This window comes from Bubalus bubalis, chromosome 12 (assembly GCF_019923935.1).
Source record: "Bubalus bubalis isolate 160015118507 breed Murrah chromosome 12, NDDB_SH_1, whole genome shotgun sequence".
NCBI lineage: Eukaryota > Metazoa > Chordata > Mammalia > Artiodactyla > Bovidae > Bubalus > Bubalus bubalis.
In genome coordinates this window covers 67461750-67486017 of record NC_059168.1, presented here as the reverse complement: position 1 = coordinate 67486017, position 24268 = coordinate 67461750, and the positions used below count along the sequence as shown (strand labels likewise).

Here is a 24268-nt window from a genome sequence, read left to right as displayed (position 1 = left end):
CAAGAGACATAGGGTGTTACTCCTGCCTCAGTCATTCTCAGCTGGAGAGTTGAGGAGTAGAAGCATATTGAGAGAACTGACCAATTTTCAGGTCAGAGAAATAGTTTGAGGCACTGGGAAAAACATACTTAACAGCTTGGTTCCCAGAATTATTAATAGTTACAGAGATCTGAGGTTGCCAACACATCTCTTCTTGTAGTCTTATCATCTATCAGCTACCAGTCCTAGTTTTCAACCCTCTCAAGTCCTTCATCATTCTGTGAATGATGACGTAGCCTTCCACATCTTTGTATTTTGTCCATGTCATCCTTCCCCCCAGAATGCTTCTGCTTTTTCTTTTTTTTTTTTTGCCTAGAAATGTTTACTCATACATACTCTGATTCCATTTATAAAAGGTTAAGAATAAGCAAAAGTGACCCATGGTAATAGAGATCGGAAAGTGGCTATCTGGTTGTGAGAAATTCACTAGAAAGGGGTATATGGGAACTTTCTGGGCCACGGACATTGTTCTGTATCCTGTTTTGGGTAGTGGTTATGGCTGCACAATTGTCAGACCTCAGTTGGGCATCTTAAAATCTGTGCCTTTTATATATTAATTATATCTCACTTCATAAATCCTCAGTTTTCAGGATTTAGGTTCTTCTTGTGTTTAAAGAAAGAGACCCCATCTGTTAGATAGTTGATGAAATATTTGTGGATGAAATAATGTGATTTCTTGAAATTAAATGAGTGGGTTTAGAAGAGAAACAAGATTGGCAATGAATTGATTATTGCACCAGCAGGGTGATGCGTATATGGGAGTTTGTTGGAGTATTCACTTTCTTTCAGTTCTGTTTGACATTACACATTTAAGAAATTTGGGTAGTCCTTTATTATGCCTTTGTGTTTCCTCAGTACTTTTGTTTGTGTCAGTTGTGTTCCTTATCATGTTATTTTATAAGTAATTTAGAAAGTAAGTTATTTGAAACCAGAGACTTTGTATTCCAGTACATTGCCTAACATAAAGGAACTACTTAAACTTTGGATGAAATGAATATATGAATAATGATTGTAGCAGACGCACATGTCACCTAGGGGTGATGGCTCCTTTGTGCCCTGCATTTTAATGCTCTTGGTAAGCGCATTAAGAAAGAGGTCCAGAAAATGGGTAAGAGTGGCAACGTGGGGATCCCCCAGGCTTTGCTTGCCATTGTGCGACTGCCCTTTCAGCGGCTGCTTGTAGAGTAGCAAGTGGTACAGCTCAGGACTTGAGAGAGCCTGGTGATGTGTAGATTCCAGAAAGCTAAAACTATTTGGGAAGAAACTGTTGACAGAAATAAATGTTGCTGTCATTGCAAAGCAAGCAAAAACACCCCCCAAGGCTGATAGACATATAGTCAGGGCCGTGTGGATCTGTCCTCAGGCGCCAGTGTCCTCCCGCTGCCCCACCACTTGGCTCCCCACAGCCACGCTGCTGTGTTTCCCTTTCTCCACCCAGTGTTTCCTGGATGCTGTTCCTCCTCCCCCACCGCCCCTTCTCCTTGCTCAGCTCTCCCACTCCACTTCCTCTCTTCCCTTCTGCTCTCTCCTCTGCCAAAATGCCTTTCTCATTCATTTTCAGGTGTTAGAGTTAATCCCACTCTTTAACTTTCTCCCACTCATTCAGAAACGAGTTTGGAGGGCTTATTTTGTGCTAGGCAGGTGTTGGAGTAAAGCAGCTAAGAAGTTGTGGGCCCCTTAGGAGCTCATAAATTAATGGACCTGATTTGGAATTAAATTACATGGTTCACATTCTGCGGCAGCCATGTATTAGCAATGAGAATTTGATTTTTTAGTTTATATTTTTCCAAAACTTGAACACTCAAATAATTGGAGTAAGCTTATTACAAAAAACATCAAGCAGTTCCCTGAGGGGTCCTCCTGTGCCATTGCAAGGTCCCTGAGGCCACCACTTTTAGTGGGTTCATTTGATATATTTCTAAGTAACAAGCTGATGTTGCTAATTGTTCTCCCCCCCTCCATTTTAGGCAATACGTACTATGGAAAGTAAAAAGTTGGCGTTCTTTCATTCCCTACATGCCCTTCCCTCCAAATACTTTCATTATTCTCATTCCCATTCTTCCAAAATAGCCATAAGTTTGGCAATCTGTCATTTATGTTAATATTAGTTTTTACATTATTATGTAAGAAAACATTGTTTTTGCCGAATCTTCTAAGTGGACTATGATGACTGTTCCTTTCTTTTTTTTCTCCCCACTGGAATTAATCATTGTCTTTTTTTTGTTTTTTAGGTTTTTTAAATCTCAGTTTTCTGTGTGTTTTTGCACAATTTCAAACTCTCCCCCAAATTGTTTAAATCCTTTTAAAAATACTTCTGAACATGTTCTGTTTTATCATCTTGAGGAAATCTCTGTCAGTCTTCAGACTTGATGAAATCTGAGTTGGTTGCTCTCTAGGACAGTTTACTGTCTTGTCTTGGGATTTTCTGGCCATTCTTTTTGCTTCTCTTTCTTGTCAGATTTGTCGCCTCCTCTTTTCGCTCTGCTTTCTCCTTTTGGGGGAACTTGTCCTCCAGGAGCTTCCTGATGTACTGTAGGTCAGTTTTTGATAACTTGCAGGTCTGGAAGTATCTTTGTTTTACATTCACACATGTGGTAGTTTGCATATAGAAGTCTGGATTGGAAATAGTATCATTGAGATATTGAAAGCATTGCTCTACTGTGTTTTAGCTTCATTGTTGAGTTTGGGAAATCCAAAGTCATTCTAATACCTTGTCCTTTGGCTGTGACCCATTTTCTCTCCCTAGAAATTTGTAAATTCTTCTTTGCTTACAGTGTTACAAAATTGATGATATATCTTGGTGGGTGCATTTTTTAATTTATTAGGTTTGTTGTTTGGTGGTCTCATTTAATCTACAAACTCATATCCTTGTGTGGGGAGAATTTCATTTGGTCTCATTTGATGATTTCCTTTTCTGTCTTCCTTTACTACTAGTATTTGGATGTTAGTTCTCCTGAACTGATTTTCTGACTTTTTGTTTTCTTCCTTCCATTTTTCATTTCTTTGTCTTATCCTTCTACTTTCCAGCAAATTTTCTCAACTTTATATTCAACCAAACTGTTGCATTTTTTTATATATCAGGCTTTTTAATTTCTAAGACCCTTCTTTTTGGTTTTGTTTTGTTTGGGATTTTGATGAAGTCCAGTTTATTAGTTTTTCCTTTGGGGGATTGTGTTTTTGGTGTAACTTCTAAGAACTCTGCCTGGCTCTCAGTCCTGAAGATTTTATTTATTTACTCTTTTCTGTAAGTGTTTACATTTTGCATTTAAGTCTGTGAGCCATTTTGAGTTAACTTTAAGGCATGAGACTTAGGGTGAAGTTTATTTTATTGTTTGTGGGTGTTCATTTGTTGAAAAGGTGATCTTTCCTTCTTTGAGTATTCTTGTAAAAAATCAGTTGGGCTTATTTGTGAGGGTTGATCTCCAGACATTTCTCTATTTTCTGTTCTGTTCCATTAATCTCTGTGTCTGTTCATCCACCAGCACCACGCAGCCTTGATTACTATAGCTTTATAATAAGTCTTGAAATCAGACTGATTCCTCCTACTTCTTTTTTTTCTGAAAATTATTTCTTAATTATTCTCATTCTTTTGTCTTTTCATATAAATTTTAGAATAATCTTATCATATCTACAGAATGTTCTGCTATAATTTCATTAAACTGGTATATCAATTTGGGGAGAAATGACATCTTTTCTCTGTTTAGTATTCCAGTAAATGAATATGGCACCTCTCTCCATTTATTTACATCTTGATTTCTTTCATCAACATTGTGTAGTTTTCAGCATACAGGCCTTGTATGTGTTCTGAGATTTATACCTTGGTTTTGGTTTTTGTTTTGAGCGAGTATAAATGGTATGGGATAATTAATTCCAGTGCTCATATTTTTACTGCTGGGATGTAGAAAATCAGTTGATTTTTCTGTGTTTATTTTGTATCTTGTAACCTTGCTGACCTTGTTTACTGGTTCTATGAATTTTTTCTCCAATCTTTAGGATTTTCTATGTATGCCACCATGTCGTTGACAAATAGAGGCAGTTTTATTTTTTCCTTTCTGATGTGTTTCTCTTTAACTTCCTTTTCTAACCTTACTGCACATCTCCCTCATTTAATTATTTACTCAATCCTTTATTCATATCAGTTTGTTCTTAGGCATATTAATTTTGTCCTTTTTCTCCCCCTTGAATCTGTTTGCTATCTTTGGTCCATACTGGGTAATTCCTGTTGTTCCATCTTTCAGTTCACTGATTCTTTGCTCTCTCCCTTCCATTCTGCTGATGAGCCCATCCATTGTGCTTTTTGCTTTGGTTATTGCATTTCTCAGTTCTAAAATTTCCATTTGGTGGTTCTTTAGGTTTTCTGGGTTTTTGATGACACTTCTTGTTTCTTTGCTGAGGCTTTCTGTTTGTTCATTTGTTTCAAGCATGTCCTTAATTGCTGGTTTAAGCACTTTTGTCATAACTGCTTAATATAACTGGATGATTCTGTCTTTTTGAAGTGAAATTTTGAAGTGAAAGTCACTCAGTCGTGTGCGACTCTTTGTGACCCCATGGACTATACAGTTCATGGAATTCTCCAGGCCAGAATACTGGAGTGGGTAGCCTTTCCCTTCTCCTGGGGATCTTCCCAACCCAGAAATTGAACCAGGGTCTCCTGCATTGCAGGTGGATTCTTTACCAACTGAGCTATCAGAGAAGCCCAAATCTGTTTTCTTGGTCACCTTCATTTTGGCATCTGTTGACTGCTGTCTTGTCAATAGATGTGGCTTGAGATCTTCCTAGTTCTTGGTATGACAGACAATATCAACGCTTTCATATTGTGCTATGAGCTTCTGAATCTTCTGTCAACATCCTGTTCTGCCTGGTTTCTTCTGCTCTGGTGGAGGATTGATGGGACTTGGAAAGTGCCCTCTTGTTACTACTAGGTGGAGGTAGTTCAGGTTTCCTGTGGGGCCTCTGTTTTCACCCCAGAAAGTGCTTCTCATTATTACTGGATTGAGGTAAAAGTTCTAGTTTCCTGTTAGGCTTGCACGGATCCTTCCCTGCCTGGGACGTGGGAGTGCCTTGCTGCTATCCCCTCTATGGCTTCAGTTGATACCGTGGTGGTGGGAGTTGACCTTGTTACCACCTGGTGTTTGTGGAAGTCTTGACTCTCTGCTTGGCCTCCTCTCCCAGCACCTCAGAGCTGAAGGTCCTGATGCAGCCCTCTCCTGACACTGCCTACCCGGAAGGGAAGGTTGGGGGATTTGTTGCAGACTAGTGAGGTTGGAAGTCTAGGCTCTCCATTTGGTGTTTACTGGCATGGCTGGGTCAGGGCTGCCGGTTTTTTCCTTGGCTTTTGTCTGGCATAGAGCAGTTAGTTTCTATGAGTTCTGTCTTACTGGGTTGCCCCTTTTCTGGGTCTGTCTGGAGAGGGCAGACTTTTTAGGTCTGCACCCATTGGTGGTTTCAGTTTGCTGGCTTCTTCAGTTTTCAGTCGGGGAAACGTACGGCAAAAAGAAAACCCAGGCAGCTCACCACTGTGTTGTTCCTTGGGTCCCAAAGTTCCTATTCAGTCTGCCTTCTACTCAGCATTTCAGACTTTTGTTATTAAGTCAATTATTTTAAATTCAGTTTTATGTACAAAATAAGTGTACTTAGCAGGAGGAAATGAAAAAGTACATCTACTTCACCTTCCCAGAAGCAGAAGTCTTCTGTTTATGCCTTTTTAAAAATTAAACACTTGGACTTCCCTGATGGTACTGTGGATAGGAATCCACCTGCCAATGCAGGGGACAGAGGTTCCATCCCTGGTCTGGGAAGATTCCACATGCTGTGGAGCAGCTAAGCCTGTGAGCCACAACCACTGAAGCCCGTGCACTCTAGAGCCTGGGGGCCAGAACCACTGAAGCCAGTGCACTCTAGAGCCCGGGGCCACAACCACTGAAGCCCGTGCGCTCTAGAGCCCGGGGCCCACGACCACTGAAGCCTGTGCGCTCTAGAGCCCAGGGGCCACGACCACTGAAGCCTGTGCGCTCTAGAGCCCAGGGGCCACGACCACTGAAGCCCATGCGCTCTAGAGCCCAGGGGCCATGACCACTGAAGCCCATGCACTCTAGAGCCCAGGGGCCACGACCACTGAAGCCTGTGCGCTCTAGAGCCCAGGGGCCATGACCACTGAAGCCCGTGCGCTCTAGAGCTCATGTTCCACAACTAGAGAAGCCACTGCAATGAGAAGCCCACACACTGCAGCTAGAGAAAGCTCACTCACAACTACGAAGACCCAGTGCAGCCAAAAATAAATTACTTCATTCATTTCTAAAAATAAATACTTTACATCATTTAGTAAGGCTTTTGAAGGAAGCAGAGATAAATACATGTATTCAACTTTTGAAACAATTTGCTACTACTTTTAATCGAAAGTCCTGTGCAATATTTTTAACCACAGAAGGCAATGGCACCCCACTCCAGTACTCTTGCCTTGAAAATCCCATGGATGGAGGAGCCTGGTAGGCTGCAGTCCAGGGGGTCGCAAAGAGTCGGATACGACTGAGCGACTTCATTTTCACTTTTCACTTTCATGCATTGGAGAAGGAAATGGCAACCCACTCCAGTGTTCTTGCCTGGAGAATCCCAGGGACGGGGGAGCATGGTGGGCTGCTGTCTCTGGGGTCGCACAGAGTCGGACACGACTGAAGCGACTTAGCAGCAGCAGCAGACTCCAACTTCTGTCCAATAGAGGCTCAGCCCTACCTCTCTGAGTTATATGTGTATATAATACATATTGTTTAAATTTGCTTGAGAAAACACTGGAAGGATGGAAGAGAAAGAGGAATGACAGAAGGAAAGAAGGGAGAGAAAGGGGAGGGTTCCCTGAAGGAGATGGGGACTGGATTTGAAAATACTTGTCTGCTATGTTTTGGTTTTTGAAGTTAATGTGTTACTCATTTTTTAATTAAATTTTAAGCTGTTTTATAGTCACTTAGATGAGTAAGAAAGGATCCAAAGAGCCTTCAGGTTGAGTAAGGACAAACCATGGGCTATCACCATCATGTCCTCCTTTGGGAAGGTTTTTGGATAGGGAGCTCATGGGAGTGCCATAGATCCAGTGACTGTGGACTGTGTCATTTGAATAAAGGCATTCACCAGAGATCTGTGAGCAAGATGGAGAGTCTAGGCTGGATACTGAGTGTAATTGCTACTGTTTGTAATGGTCTCTGATCAGTGATGTGCTATTAGTTTGGAGGGAACTTTCTAAGAAAAAAGCACTGCAGCTTACCATTAACTTTGTTATTTTACATTTAATAAATAGCTTCTACTCTAAAGAAGTAGAAGACATATCTATCAATTGTGTGCCAAGTATAAAGTTGGACAGTATAATAACTGCATTGGATGATAGAACTAGGATCAAAATTATCCTTAAAATCGGAGTAATGGACTGATTATAATGAGATGAAATAGCAAGGTAAGGTCATATACTTGAGGGGTTTTTTTTGTTCTAATCAACCTTACAAGCACAGTTCTGGGAAGGCAGAGATTAAAAGCAGCACAAATAGAAAACGACTTAAAAGTTTTAGTGGTCAGTTAACTTGATATGATTGTATAGCATGATGTAGATGCCCCCCAAAAAGAATATAATTTTTAGTTACATTAATGGAATTAATAGAGAGTGACAGTGCTGGTCTGCTCTTCATGAGTCAGACCAGGCCTGCATATTTCATTCATTCCCTGGGGCCAGTCTTACAGAAAGGATATAGACAAAATGAAGTGTTTAAATGTGGGAGCAGCCAAAATGGTGGTGTGACTAAAAACCATGTCAAAGAAAGTGGGTGTGTTTAACCTAGAGAAGAAAAAAACTTATAATTTTTTTCTAAATAATAATATTTCAATAATAATAAGTCTAAATAATATTTCAGTTGTTTGGAAAGTGAAAAAATAGATGCAGCTTGTTCTTTTGTTCTGAAGAAGACAGTCTAGAATCAGATGGTGGAAGTTTTTAGCTGGATGTAAAGAAGTGTTGGAGAAGACTCTTGAGAGTCCCTTGGACTGCAAGAAGATCCAACCAGTCCATCCTAAAGGATATAAGTCCTGGGTGTTCATTGGAAGGACTGATGATGAAGCTGAAACTCCAATACTTTGGCCACTGCATACGAAGAGTTGACTCATTGGAAAAGACCCTGATGCTCGGAGGGATTTGGGGCAGGAGGAGAAGGGGACGACAGAGGATGAGATGGCTGGATGGCATCACCGACTCGATGGACATGAGTTTGGGTAAACTCCGGGACTTGGTGATAGACAGGGAGGCCTGGCGTGCTGCAATTCATGGGGTTGCAAAAATCGGACACAACTGAGCAACTGAACTGAACTGAACTGAAAGAAGATCAACAGCGACAGCTGTCTGCAGATGGGCTGAAGGCCGGAGAAAGTCATCTTAATCTAGGAAAATTTCTGGTCAAAAGGCTATAGCAGGGATTCATGCATGGACTGCCTGACTGCTTTAGATCAGTGCTAGTCAAAAGATCTTATTTTCTTTTTCTTTACCCCCTTGTATATTTTATTTTTATTTTTTCCCATCTTGTCATACTACTTTTCTTTGTAAATTGAGATTCATCCTTTTAAATATAAATATAATTTAAGTATAACTCAGGGACTTTTTTACTTACAATATCATTCACCCATCACCATTTATCAAATTCCAGAATTTTTTTTTCCCATCACCCTGAAAGGAAACCCCACACCCGCTAGCAGTCACTCTCCATTCCCCCTGCCCCTAGTCCTTGGCAGCCATTAATCTGCTTTCTGTTACTTATTCTGCATATTTCTTATAAAAGGGCTCATACAATAAGATCTTGTGTCTGACATCTCTCACTTAGCTTAATGTTTTCAAAGTTTATCCATGTTGTAGCGTTTCAGTACTTTATTCCTTACTGTGACTGTGTGATATTCCATTTTATGGGTATGAATGCATGCATGATCAGTCGCTCAGTCGTGTCTGACTCTTGGCCATACCATGGGCTGTAACCCATCAGGCGCCTCTATCCATGGGATTTTTCAGGCAAGGATACTAGAGTGGGTTGTCATTTCCTCCTTCAGGGGATCTCTCCAGCCAAAGGGTTGAACCCATGTCTCCTGCATCTCCTGTATTGGTAGGTGGGTTCTTACCACTGAGCCACCTGGGAATCCTTTGTATGGATATACCACATTTTGTTTATTCTGATGGACAGCTGGGTTTTTTTCACTCTTTGACTATTAAGAATAATGCTGTTACCGACATCTATATACAAGCTTTTGTGAACATAATGTTTCATTTCTCTCGGATATATACTTAGGGGTAAAATTACAAGGCAAAATGGTAACTTTACTTTTTGAGAAAATGCCAAACTATTTTCCATAGAAGCAGCACTATTTACATTCCTGCTGGCAGTGTATGCAGCTTCCAACCTCCATATCCTTGCTGACACTTTTTATTGTTTCTGTTTTTTATTACAGCCATTCTAGTTGTTATGAAGTGATAATCTTATAATTTTGCTTTGCATTTTCCTAGTAATTAATGGTGTTTAGCATCTTTCCTTGTTCTTATCATATGCTCTTTGATAAGAGTCATCTGTATAAAATGGATACTAGACCCTTAGCCAGACATCCTGGAATGTGAAGTCCAGTGGGCCTTAGAAAGCATCCCTATGAACAAAGCTAATGGAGGTGATGGAATTCCAGTGGAGCTATTTCAAATCCTGAAAGATGATGCTGTGAAAGTGCTGCACTCAATATGCCAGCAAATGTGGAAAACTCAGCAGTGGCCACAGGACTGGAAAAGGTCAGTTTTCATTCCAATCCCAAAGAAAGGCAATGCCAAAGAATGCTCAAACTACCACACAATTGCACTCATCTCACACACTAGTAAAGTAATGCTCAAAATTCTCCAAGCCAGGCTTCAGCAATACGTGAACCATGAACTTCAAGATGTTCAAGATGGTTTTAGAAAAGGCAGAGGAACCAGACACCAAATTGCCAACATCTGCTGGATCATGGAAAAAGCAAGAGAGTTCCAGAAAAACATCTATTTCTGCTTTACTGACTATGCCAAAGCCTTTGACTGTGTGGATCACAATAAACTGTGGGAAATTCTGAAAGAGATGGGAATACCAGACCATCTGACCTGCCTCTTGAGAAACCTGTATGCAGGTCAGGAAGCAACAGTTAGAACTGTTAGAACATGTTAGAACAGTTAGAACATGGAACAACAGACTGGTTCCAAATAGGAAAAGGAGTACGTCAAGGCTGTATATTGTCACCCTGCTCATTTAACTTCTATGCAGAGTACATCATGAGAAACGCTGGGCTGGAAGAAGCACAAGCTGGAATCAAGATTTCTGGGAGAAATACCAATAACCTCAGATATGCAGATGACACCACCCTTATGGCAGAAAGTGAAGAGGAACTAAAAAGCCTCTTGATGGAAGTGAAAGAGGAGAGTGAAAAAGTTGGCTTAAAGCTCAACATTCAGAAAACGAAGATCATGGCATCTGGTCCCATCACTTCATGGGAAATAGATGGGGAAACAGTGGAAACAGTGTCAGACTTTATTTTGGGGGGGCTCCAGAATCAATGTAGATGGTGGTTGCAGCCATGAAATTAAAAGACGCTTACTCCTTGGAAGGAAAGTTATGACCAACCTAGATAGCATATTCAAAAGCAGAGACATTTCTTTGCCAACAAAGGTTCGTCTAGTCAAGGCTATGGTTTTTCCAGTGGTCATGTATGGATGTGAGAGTTGGACTGTGAAGAAAGCTGAGCGCCAGAGAATTGATGCTTTTGAACTGTGGTGTTGGAGAAGACTCTTGAGAGTCCCTTGGACTTCAAGGAGATCCAACCAGTCCATTCTAAAGGAGATCAGCCCTGGGTGTTCTTTGGAAGGAATGATGCTAAAGCTGAAACTCCAGTACTTTGGCCACCTCATGCGAAGGGTTGACTCATTGGAAAAGACTCTGATGCTGGGAGGGATTGGGGGCAGGAGGAGAAGGGGATGACAGAGGATGAGATGGCTGGATGGCATCACCGACTCAATGGACATGCGTTTGAGTGAACTCTGGGAGTTGGTGATGGACAGGGAGGCCTGGCGTGCTGCAGTTCATGGGGTCGAAAAGAGTTGGACACGACTGAGGGACTGAACTGAACTTAACAGACCCTTATCAGATGAATGATTTGCAAGTTTTTATTCCATTCTTTGCACTGTCTTTACTTTCTTCATAGTATCCTTTGAAGCACAAAAGTTTTTAATCTTGATGAAATGAAGTTTATCTGTTTTTTCTTTGATTGCTTATGCTTTAGGTGTCAAAATCTAAGAATCACTGACTAACCCAACATCATGAAGATTTGCACATATATTTTCTTTGAGGAATTTTTTAGATTTGTGGTCCACTTTTGTTACTAAATTCAGGTTTGGCTGCTCAGTGCTCAAAAGCAAATAATTGAGAAGCAAGTGTCGATAGAAGGAAAGGTGTTTTAAGGACTTCCCTGGTGGTCCAGTGGCGAAGACTCTGTACACCCAGTGCAAGGGTCCCAGGTTTCATCCCTGGTAGGGGAACTAGATCCCACATGCCTCAACTAAAAGAGCCTGCATGCTGCAGCTAAGACCTGGCACAACCAAATAAATAAGTATTTTCAAAGAAGAAAAACAAGGTGCTTTAATCAGAAAAGCTGACAATCTCAGGAGAAGGTGGCCAGTCTGGGGAGAATATGTCCTGAGACCAACTCTGAAGGTTCTGGTCAGCCATGACAGTTCATAAAGCGGGAGATGGAAGGTGGGGGAAGAAGGGAGAATCTCAGTGAATCATCAGGGCAAGAGGTTGGGTTCTGCATCTTTCTCCATTGTGTGCAGGCTGCTGACTCTTCAGATGTTATCTTGCCATGTGATCTGTGAGCAAGACTGCTAAGAGGGCTGTTGGGTATAGAGAGCTAGTCATTCTTTAACTACTTAATTCTTTTTTTTTTTAATCTGGGAAAAGAATCAACAGGTTAATTAGTTTCTTTCAAAGTTGGAGGGAAAGAGAAATGAGCAAACAGGAAAGGAGCAAAAGAGCTGCCCTCGGTTCCCTATGGTGCAACGTCATTCCATTTCTGTGGAATTAGGGGCAAACCCACTCCAGTGTTCTTGCCTGGAGAGTCCCAGGGACGGGGGAGCCTGGTGGGCTGCCGTCTCTGGGGTCTCACAGAGTCGGACACAACTGAAGCGACTTAGCAGCAGCAGCAGGGGCAAAGGTCCATCTTCTATAACTTCTTCGTAGAAGAAATTGACATAGGGAACCATATTCTCAGAGTGGAAGATGTCAGCATTTCTTTGCTGATAGTTTTAGTTGCCTACTTATATAGACAGGCAGAGCAAGCTACAATTACTTTAATGCCCAGAATGATTCAGATTGTTACAAGCAATGATGTTAATCCCATTCTCATGAGGCCTGTTCTTGGAATTGTGCTAAACATTGATTCAGTACTGCTCAAGATGGAGCAGCTTATGTCATGGATACAGTCTGGTTCATCATGCAGTTAGTTTTTTTTTCCTCTGGTTGCAGTTATAGTATTTATAAAACAACTCAGGAGTGTGCATCAGACACTGAGTCTGTGACTCTATTGTCCTAATCATTAACTGCTTGGTTTTATACTTGGGGGCTGAGGGAGCCCTTCAGGTTTCTCCTTAGTTCCATTTTGAGGAGTGGTGAGGTTTATGGTGTGAGGTAGGTATCCAGTTTCATTCTTTTGCATATAGATCTTCAGTTGTCCCAGCACCAGTTTTTGAAAAACGCTGTTCTCTTCCTCACTGAGTCTTGGCATCATTGTCAAAAATCAGTTGGCAATCAATGTATGCTTCACGAAGATCTTGTCCTAGAACATATATCAGTGAACTGCTTCCCTCATGGGTGGAGTCTCACTAGGAAAAGGAAGTCATCTTAGTGAGTGGATTGATTTATGTCCTGGAGCAAGCTTCTTATCTCCTTATGAACTTGTTTCTACTCAGAAAATGTTTTGGACCACATTTTGAGGAGTACTGCCCTAGATCTTTGGCACTTTAGGTGCTACTGACCAGGAACACCCTAGGCTCTATCCCAAAGCTACCGGATTAGGATCTGTTTTCAAACGGAAGCCCCTCGACCCTACCCCACCCCACCCCCCAGCCCCCAAGTAATTCACTTGCTCATTAAAGTCTGAGCAGCATGGCTCTAGAATCAGACTCTAAGTGACTTTAAAGATCTGTTCTGTAAATACAGGATTAGTTAATGAGTAAGACTTGGAAAAGGGAGCATAAATGAAGTGTAGGCAGGATTATATCTGGGACTCATGTGGTAGAAATCCACAAGGGCCTCAGATACGACAGCCTTCAGTAGAAACTCTAGCGCTAGTCCAGATCTCAAAGCATTTCTTTTCACTGTTGCACCAGATTTGATAGTTTTTGTTTGCTTGTGAATTATAGTTATAAAGGAAATTTAGAGTTATAGAGAATAGGTACAGAGAAAATTTAGAGTTATAGAGAAGAGGAGTGGGAGAGGAATAGTAAGACAGAAGACTTTTACAAAGCAACTTTGGGAAAGAAGCTAACTTTGGTTCAAACTGTTTGTGAAATCACAGTGCAATGCTAGAAGTTGGCAGCAATAGTGCTGTGTCATAAAATCAGAAATCATTGACTATTTGGGTAAGTACACCTCTTTGGAAGCTTATTGTATGCAAATGCAAGCACTATCTGCATCAGGAATTTGCAGGAATTTGTCATGCTGATGTTCCAAGGAAGAGTGGTCTGAGCAAAAGATACAGAAGGGAGTTAGTTACATACCATACTCACTTGACTATTTTGAGGTGAGTGACAGTATTGATATGCTACTTAGAATGCTGTCTTCTTTGTTTTCTTGAACATAAAAATGAAGGTTTTTATAGATGTACTTAGGAATTGAGGCCTCTGTTCTCTTGTAAGGCTTTAAGATTCTTAGTAGGAATTTCCTGCTGCAGAAAAGCTCGGGATAGAATGCTGTTCTGCACTACAAGCACCATTAATTCAGTTCAGTCACTCAGTCGTGTCCCACTCTTTGTGTCCTCATGGACTGCAGCACGTCAGGCTTCCCTATCCATCACCAGCTCCCGGAGCTTGCTCACACTCATGTCCATCGAGTCGGTGATGCCATCCAGCCATCTTTTCCTCTGTTGTCCCCTTCTCCTCCTGCCTTCAATCTTTCCCAGTATCAGGGTCTTTTTAGATGAGTCAGTTCTTCGCATCAGGTGGCCAAAGTTTTGGAGTTTCAGCTTCAGCATCAGCCCTTCCAATGAATGACCATTAATTAGGACCACAGATAAACTTAAAGTTTCTGATCATCTGTAGGATCCGGTAGAAGGCCTTATTTTCCAGTGGTAGTGTTTGTGTGTGTTTATGAAAAGAGTTTGTCATCACTTCAAGCATTTAACTATGAAAGTTACTAAGTTAACTACAAACACTTTAAATATCTATTTGTTGCAGGAAGGGGGACCCCTTCCAGGGCCTGAAACTGGGCTCTTGTCTAACACTCGGAAATGAATTGTCCGAGGAGACACATGTACTGACAAGGCAAGAGATTTTATTGGGAAAAGGCACCCGGGTGGAGAGCAGTAGGGTAAGGGAACCCAGGAGAACTGCTCTGCCACGTGGCTCGCAGTCTCGAATTTTATGGTGATGGATTGGTTTCCGGGTTGTCTTTGGCCAGGCATTCTAATTCATAGTCTTTCCTGGTGGCGCATGCATCACCCAGCCAAGATGGATGCTAGCCAGAGGGATTCTGGGAAGTGGACGGACATGTGGTGTCTCCTTTTGACCTTTCCCGAACTCTTCCGGTTGGTGGTGGCTTATTAGTTCCGTATTCTTTACCAGGATCTCCTGTCATAAAACAACTCATGTGAATGGTTACTAAAGGGCCTGGCCAGGGTGGGCGGTTTCAGTCAGTGTGCTTCCCCTAACATATTCAATAAAGTAGGTCTTCTAATAATGTTTATCAGTGTGGTTTAATGTTAATTTAAAGTTTAGGGACTTCCCTGGTGGTCCAGTGGTTACGAATCTGCCTTCCAATGCAAGGGACACAGGTTTGATTGTTGGTCGGGGAACTAAGATCCCACATACCGTGGAGCAGCTGAGCCCCTGCACTGCGACTGCTGAGCCTGCTTGCCACAACTAGAGTGTCTTTGTGTGGCCGTGAAAGATGGGACACATAAAACAAATCAGAGTGCAACAACTAAGACCCGATGCAGCCAAATAAATAAATAAAAATAGTTTAGAATGACAATACAGTGTCATTAGACTTATCACTGCTTCCATGATTTAATGTAATATATAAGCTGATCATAGTTTAGCCGAACATTCACCACTCCCCTGAAAATCAGATTTTGACTTAGCAAGTAGACTTTTATCTCAATACTCCAAATAATAGTTGTAACCAAGGACATCAGAGCATCTTCCTATACTTTGCCTTTTCCTGAGTAAACAGGTAGTAACTGAGGTGCCTCCCCGGTGGATTCCAGCCCAGATCTCTCCTGTAAGTGTGGGGCTGGTCTTTTAACTCAAGCCGGGGAAAGCTTGGATATCCTCTCACCTGTTGCTGTTGAGAAGTGCTGTCATTGGACCCTGAATGTGAGCCTATCTCAACTTGTAGTAAGATTTCCTCTTGACCTTTTTCTACATTTCCCAGCCAATCAAACAGATCTTCTCTATCACTTAAAAACCAGTGACATTTTACTCTAAAATCTGAGATGTTTCTGGACTCCAAGCCATTAAAAGTAAAATGCCATCGTCTCCCTCCAAAGAGATGGTCTTTTCTTCTTGAACGTATCTCTAGATCTTTGCAGAAGACATGGTGAACAGGAATTTGGCCTTGGACCAATCATCCAGCATCGTGGCATACTGTTCTGAGATGCCATCTACAGATATTGATTATCCAGTGTGCGTCCTCTAATACCTCTTGACCTCCTCTTGGCTCTATCAGTTGCTTAATTATTCCTCTTGGGGTGAGAGAAACTCAGAGGCGACTTTGCTAATTTTTATTTTCCCAAACAGTTAAATACAGAAACATTAGTCTTTCATTCCTTTCTGTGAACATTTGGAGAACAGGATCTTCTGCTCCATTTTAGTTTCAAAGAAATTCTGTCTACATGTTCCTACTTCTAGCACTGTGTAAATGGAAACAAGTTCTAGAAGAGTTGATAAGACTGAAAAGCAGGGAGAAGCACAGTCCCTCTAAAACATGAGCCCTGAAATCACTTTCTGTTTAGAGAAACTTCAGTTCCAGAGGCTGCTTTTCTGTCATCATCTCCCTTGTCAATTATCCAGAGCAGTTGCTCGAAGCCTTTTATTTCTCTCATCAGGCTTCTTTCTCGTTCCCTAACGCTTGGAAGATAATCTTGCATTCTACCCCCAAACAGAACAGAACTCCCTCAAATTCCCTTTTTCCCCCAGCCTTAAACCAATATGCATATCCATCCTTATTTCCTTCCTGTTTGCCAGGAAAGAAATGCCTTTGAAAGAACAGTGTTCCTAATCTGACCCTTTCTACTCAGAGGACCTTGTTGCATCAGTTATCCCCATCCTCTTCTATATCTTAAAGCTTGTCTCTCCTGGCTCCTGCCACTCTCCAGTGCTCAGTCCCACCCTTTCCTTTCCCTCAGTGCTGCTCCTTTTCAGCTCAAAATGTTCAGAAAGAGTCATCCTAAGTCACTGGTTCTACGTACGCCACTCCCGTTCTTTGCAAGTCCAGCTCCATTGTTCCTTCATTTTATTCCTTCTCCGAAACTGTTCTTGTCTAGATCTCCAGTGATTTCCCCATTGCCAGTAGAAGCGGTCCCATTTCTACCTTTGCTCTACCTTTCTGAGGCAGTAGTCATTCTTACTCCTTCACTCCGAGGAAAATGCTAAGGAATTTTCATTTGTATGCTCAGAGTTCAGGTGTGTTAGTTTGATACTGTGAGGCCTCCTCTTGTTTTGGTATGTATTTTCCCGTTAAAAGAGACTTTATCACTTGGAACAGCTGAGGTCTCCAGTCAGTGTGGTGGGGGTTACTATTCTCATGGTTCTAATTGCCAAATTGGTGGTAACTCTTACAGAACCACATGTTTCTTGCCTCCTCCCTCCCGTGTATTTTTATTAAACAGAAGTAAAACAATTTATTAAAACTAGTTTAAAAATAGGGCCTTACTCTGTATTTGTGCATAAATCCTATTACCCAGCTTGCTCAGTTTTTGCCCACTGACCTTGGATTTTGAACATCATTTTCAGGAAGGTTTGCCTCTATGGATGTTGAAGTAACCATACCAAGGGATGAGGCAACTTCCAGTGTCTGAATGGGTCCTGAAACATGAGAAGTGCTCAATATGTACTCGTTGAAACATTAATTCCACGGGCAGCCCTGAGATATGCTGTTCTATCCAGAGAGCTGGAAACAACCCATCTTCTATCCCAGTTGGTTGGCTTGAAAGGCTTAATTGTGAGCAAAATGCTTGCCATTGTAGTCCCTCCAAAACTTTAAAAAGCAGTTATTCTTTTCATATATTTCCTAAAGAGAGAAAAACAGTATGAATAGTTTGAAAGTCAAATTGAATTCACTTGTTGTTTTTACAACCGGGAAAAAAATGATCAGTTTCATTTTTCTGAATTAAAAATTCACATATTTAAATAGTTTGTACTGTGCTCTCCTCTAAGCCCCTCTGCAGTGTTTCTAGAGATGAGAGTCTTCGCTTCTGGCTTATAGGGAAGACTGATGCCCTGAGCAAGTAGGCAGCCTGTGACCATTTGGTTTTAGAATCTAGTTCAAGAGAGTGTTGAGCTCCAAAATCACTGCAGATGGTGACTGCAGCCATGAAATCAAAAGACGCTTACTCCTTGGAAGGAAAGTTATGACCAACCTAGACAGCATATTAAAAGCAGAGGCATTACTTTGCCAACAAAGGTCCGTCTAATCAAGGCTGTGGTTTTTCCAGTAGTCATGTATGGATGTGAGAGTTGGACCATAAAGAAAGCTGAGCACTGAAGAATTGATGCTTTTGAACTGTGGTTTTGGAGAAAACTCTTGAGAGTCCCTTGGACTGCAAGGAGATCCAACCAGTCCATCCTAAAGGAGATCAGTCCTGAATATTCATTGGAAGGACTGATGCTGAAGCTGAAACTCCAATACTTTGGCCATGGGATGCGAAGAACTGACTCATTGGAAAAGACCCTGATGCTGGGAAAGATTGAAGGCAGGAGGAGAAGAGGATGACAGAAGATGAGATGGCTGGATGGGATCACCAACTCAATGGACATGAGTTTGAGTAAACTCTGGGAGTTGGTGATGGACAGGAAGGCCTGGCATGCTGAGGTCCCTGGGGTCTCAAAGAGTCAGACACAACTGAGCAACTGAACTGAACTCAGGAGAGTGTTATGGTTTAGTTGGATTGTAGAATTGCTATTGAAGATATGGCCATGACTCTCAGAGACCAGTGGAAATGTTCTCTTGACCCTGTTTCTTAGTCTAACTTCTGCTCAGTGTCAGTGTTGGTCTGTGTATTTAAGTTGTCTGTGCTAATGGAAAAACCTGGCTTGCTCTGTCTCTATTGGTGTCTGTAACGAATCATTTATTTCTCAACTCTTTACAGAGGGACCTGTCGGGGCATAAGAACATCGTGGGTTACATTGACTCCAGTATCAACAGTGTGAGTAGCGGTGATGTGTGGGAAGTTCTCATCCTGATGGACTTCTGCAGGGGTAAGTACATGAGCCAGATTGTACACTCTCATTTCTCTAGGACTTTGATTGTCAAGGGGGTGGGGTCATCGCAGTTAACGGGAACTGTACTCTAATGTATGTTGTTCTGGTTTTAAGGATTGGAAGACAAAGAGGCTGAGAGAGAGCCTCCTGTGACTTCTTGGTTAGTCTTACAATGGCAAAGATCAGTGGCACAAATACTGGTGGATAATACAGAACTCTAATTTTGTTAGATTTTGGAAGGTTTGGTGCTTGTACGTGAATGTGGATGTTTGAGGATGAGAATGAATGTGTTCTTTGTGATGCTTTAAAGCAAATGATGAAGGCACATAATAAAGACCCGACTCCAGATGGACTAAAGAAACAATTCAGCTTCCCTCACTCGTGTGTTCTCTTCTCCACCCACACCACCATCCTTGCATTGGGAGGGAAAGAATCCTTTTTGTCTAATGGAAATGACCCTCCTCTTCTTGCTCCAGTTTGGATTGCCAATAAGGCTCCATTGAAATCATGCTGCTGTTAACAGTAGTTAAGTAGTTGAAAGCTTAGCATTTTGAGCAGTATTTATCTTGGGAAACCCAGGCTGGAGCATGAATGTATTCAGAGTTGACTGTATTTCATACAGCTGTTGTTTGGAGGTTCAGCTTTTTGGGTCTTAGCAGCTGCCACTTACATTCTTGGGTCGCTTTTTCACTGTTTGGTGCCCAGTTTTGTAATCACCCTTGGTTCCACTAACATTGTCCTTGCCTTTCAAGACACTGTCCATAAATTAAATATGTTGCTAATCCTAAAAACATGATGTTAACCAATAATTCCAGCCTTTACTGTAACAGCTGTTTAGCCTGACTTTATAAAATAGTACCGCATTGTTTCCTCCTGGCCATTCCTTTTTGGACAGCTAAATGTTCACAGATGAGGCAGTAGGAGAATCCAGGGAGCTGGGTAATTTTCTAAGCGAGGTCATCAGTCTTTCAGTCCTAGGGGTTAAGTGTTGATGTAGCATTTCTGCAGACCAGGCAGCAGGCAGTAAAGCCAGAGAGACCAAGCTGTTCCTAAAGTACAGGCTATCAAACTGTCTTCTTCCTCCTCCTGGGGTCTATTGTGCAATCTGATTCTTACTAAAAGATACAGCAAGATGAACCTGTGGCCCCATCTGATGTACAACGGGGACAGTATAACCAGGCAACCAGAGCCAGGACCATGTTGTCAGTTCTGCTGCTAATCTTGAAGACAGAATGAGGGCAGCTCACATCTGAGCTGCTTTATAAAATGAAGAAACTGTTTTGAAGCAGTAGAAAACAGGTCGCAGGCTGGGAATCAAGATACTGGGGTTTAATCCTGGCTCAGCCAGTAATTAGCCGAATCCAGGTTGCTCCTCTGTGGACAGCCATTCATTCTCTTGAATAAGTGAAGGGGCTGAATGTTTATTACCTTTCCTCTGCTCTGCACCCCTTTCAGGAGGCCAAGTGGTCAACCTAATGAACCAGCGCCTGCAAACAGGTTTTACAGAAAATGAAGTACTCCAGATATTTTGTGACACCTGTGAAGCTGTCGCCCGCCTGCATCAGTGCAAAACTCCTATTATCCACCGCGACCTGAAGGTAACAGATCACCCTGAAGCTTTCTTACAGAGTATTTTCTACTTGCTCCAGGAGTGGGGTAAATGTTATGAGGGTATGGGAAAAGCGTCAGGCTTGGTACCAAATTATGAGTTGACATTCTGCTTGGGGAGAGAAAGCACAGAGAAAAAAATAGCAGAACAGTACAGTATAATAGAGCTTCCCAAGTGGTACTAGCGGTAAAGAACCTGCCTGCCAATGCAGGAGACATAAGAGATGCAAGTTGGGTCCCTGGGTGGGGAAGATCCCCTGGAGGAGGACATGGCAACCCACTTCAGTACTCTTGCCTAGAGAATCCCATGGACAGAGGAGCCTGAGGGGCTACGGTCCATAGGGTGAGAAAGAGTCAGACCCAAGTGAAGCAGCTTAGCATGCATGCTCATACAGTTCAATATAGTATCAATTTTATTGTTAAGTAGCTTTCAGAAGTTCTTTATAATCGTCAAATGCCTGAATACATCTTTGTTGTTTTTCCTAATAAACTCCAAAATTCACTGTTTTAGAGTCATGAAGAGTAGTAATATGCTAATTTAAAGTTTGTAAACAGCAGTGCCTAGTCTTTAAATCTATTTTATATTTTGTAAAATCCATTAATTGATAATTTAAAAATTTTGTCCCGCTAAGAAAAGACTCTGATGCTGGGAGGGATTGGGGGCAGGAGGAGAAGGGGACGACAGAGGATGAGATGGCTGGATGGCATCACCAACTCGATGCACGTGAGTTTGGGTGAACTCCGGGAGTTGGTGATGGACAGGGAGGCCTGGCGTGCTGCAATTCATGGGGTCACAAAGAGTTGGACATGACTGAGCAACTGGACTGAATTACTGTTCCCTTGCACCGGACCTTTCAGACTGTAATCACTTGACGACGTTTGTTGAATGGAATTGGCACCTGCTCAGGGTTCACTAGAGTCTTTGGAGCATGGACTGTGTGCCGTGTGCTCTGTAAGACTCTGCATGCGCACTGTCTCTTGGGTGAGAGACTTTCTTGTTAACATTTTATGGTCAGTGAAACTTGGGAGCAGAGAGGTTAGTGACTTAACTAAGGTCGTATAACTGGGAAGGAGCAGTACCAGAATTTGAATCCAGCTCTTCTGATTCTAAATTGCAATTTCTTTTGATTATGCTTATGTTTCGAGAAACATGCTTCATGGCTAACATTTACATCATCATCCCCTCCCATGCTTGTTAAATGCAGGCTGCTGGGTCCCCACTGAATCTTTCGGGCCACAGTGTTTGTGATGGTACCAGGGAAGCCTGGGAGTTTTTATCTTAGGCACCCCAGGTGGTTTTTGTATATTTCAAAGTTTGAGGATCACAATAGCATACTAGCTTTTCTGTTATGAGGATGGTTTTTAGTTTAATTAAGGTATAATTCACATACCATAAAATTTACTCCTTTAGAATGTACACGTTGGTGGGTTTTAGTATATTTACAAGGGTGTGCAACCATTACCATTGTCTAATTCCAGAAAATTTCATCTCCCCTCACCACCACCCACAAAAGCTTCATCAAAGTTTCATCACCACCACCCCCAAAAGCCTGTACCCATTAGGGGTCACTTCTTATTCTTCCCTTAGCCCTGCCAACCACCAGTCTACTTTCTGTTGCTTATTCCAGACATTTCATCTAAATGGGCTTGTATGGTATGTGGCCTCTTTCACAAGCAGTGTTTTCCAGGTTCATGTATATTGTAGCATATATCAGTACTGCATTCTTTTTGTGACAACATCCCATTGTGCGGACATATCACATTTTGTTAATTCCTCAGTTAGTGGACATCTGAGTTGTTTCTGCTGTAGCTGTTGTGAACATTCATGTACTAGGTTTCACATGAGCGCATGGTTTCTCTTGGGTACACACCTTGGAGAGGAATTGCTGGGTCATATGGATACTCTCAGAGAAGGCAATGGCACCCCACTCCAGTACTCTTGCCCGGAAAATCCCATGGATGGAGGGGCCTGGAAGGCTGCAGTCCATGGGGTCGCTGAGGGTCCGACATGACTGAGCGACTTCACTTTCACTTTTCACTTTCATGCATTGGAGAAGGAAATGGCAACCCACTCCAGTGTTCTTGTCTGGAGAATCCCAGGGACGGGGAAGCCTGGTGGGCTTCCGTCTATGGGGTCGCATAGAGTCGGACACGACTGAAGTGACTTAGCAATAGCAATGGATACTCTAACTTTCTGAGGAACTGCCAGCCTATTTTCCAAAGGAACTGCACTATTTTACATCCTGCCAGCAACTTACAAGTTTCCAATTTCTTCACACTAACTCATGTTTTTGCCCTATTTTATTTTTCTGTCCTATTGAGTGCAAAGTCTCCAAATGCCTAAGACAGCCTTCTCCAGTGCACCTCAGCTCACAGTCAGCCCCTTTTCTGAGCAGAACAAGTATACATCCGTGAATATTGTGAGCCTCACATCATACAAAACATAATTCTGTGGGGACAGTGCAGATACAACATGGTCCCTATGCTCATAATGTAAAAGTATTGGTGAGAGCATATAAGTGAAATATTTGGAACTGAAACTTAAAGAAGTGAAATACAAAGTCTCTTAGTATGTGGTCACATAATGAGATCTGGCAGTGGTGATTGGGATCTTCTGGAAATGTTGAATTTTGAAAGACTGGTGGGATATGGGTGGTCACAGAGAGGCTGAAGAGTATTTCAGGCAGAGAGCAGGGCCTAAGGACTGCCAAGGGGAGGGAACAAGAAGGTGTTTGAAGATGAGGAGGTGGGTAAGGGCCTGGTACCTGGCTAGTTACAAAGCAGGCCAGAGTGACTGTAGGCCACTTCTCTAAGAATGTAATGACACTCCTTTTTTTTTAAATACACTTGATTTACAGTGTTGTGTTAGTTTCAGGTGATGACACGTTTTTCCTAGTTGTCTTAACATTGAGTGAAATTCTTGGGCCTGTTAGTGTATATTTCAAAATAAGCAATGGTACCAATATTTTCGGAGAAGGCAGTGGCACCCCACTCCAGTACTCTTGCCTGGAAAATCCCATGGACGGAGAAGCCTCGTAGGCTGCAGTCCATGGGGTTGCTAAGAGTCGGACGTGACTGAGCGACTTCACTTTCACTTTTCACTTTCATGCATTGGAGAAGGAAATGGCAACCCACTCCAGTATTCTTGCCTGGAGAATCCCAGGGATGGGGGAGCCTGGAGGGCTGCCGTCTGTGGGGTCACACAGAGTCAGACATGACTGAAGCAACTTAGCAGTAGCAGGAGTACCAACATTTTAGGACCTGATCTTTGTCCCTGCCACTTATCTTGAAGAAGAGTTTATGAGGGGCCAAGAAAAGGGTTGGAGAAGTATGGCCTGGCTGTATCAACACTACTTCTGTGACCTGTATGAGCTTGGGTCCCTCCAGAGTCCCATTCCACCCCTCCATGTCAGATGGGGTTCGATTTCATATGAGAACTCTGGTTCTGTAGCCGTGTAACTGGTACCAACCGAGTTGTAAGCTCTGTGAATAATAAGCATCCTTCATATTTCCAGATGCACAGGACGTGTTTCCATCTCCGACTTGTTCTCCTCCTGTTTCCATCCCCGTCTTGCTCTCCTCCCTATAGTCTTTGACTCCTTTGTGACTTTTCCCTGACCTCGTGTTCTCCTGGACCCTCAGGCTCCTGGGTTGTTCCTCCCATCACTTGGCCTCAGAGCCTCAGCTTCCTCTTCTGTGCAGCAGAGACAACAGCACCAGCCTTGTTAGGGCCTGGGTGGGGCTAAAGGAGAACATGCGCATCAGTGCGAAGGCACATCCTTGGCTCAGAAAATTCTGAGCAGACACCCAGGGAGGTGAGAGCAAGGAAGAGGCCAAGGGGGCTACAGAGCCTTGTTTTAGAGAGTGCTACTCGTACGTTTTAAACAAAGTCTTCCTTCATTG

General features: G+C 42.4%; 1 protein-coding gene across 20 annotated transcripts in view; it reads left to right on the top strand.

The window, feature by feature from the left end:
- AAK1 (AP2 associated kinase 1) overlaps window positions 1–24268 on the top strand; it is a 165965-nt gene that overhangs the window by 75462 nt on the left and 66235 nt on the right. For all 20 annotated transcript variants that reach the window (XM_045162274.1, XM_045162275.1, XM_045162277.1 and 17 more), the window contains exons 4-5: window positions 18646–18754; window positions 20213–20355. In XM_045162274.1, coding sequence (XP_045018209.1) covers window positions 18646–18754; window positions 20213–20355 — 252 coding nt within the window. The remainder of the gene's footprint in view (window positions 1–18645; window positions 18755–20212; window positions 20356–24268) is intronic.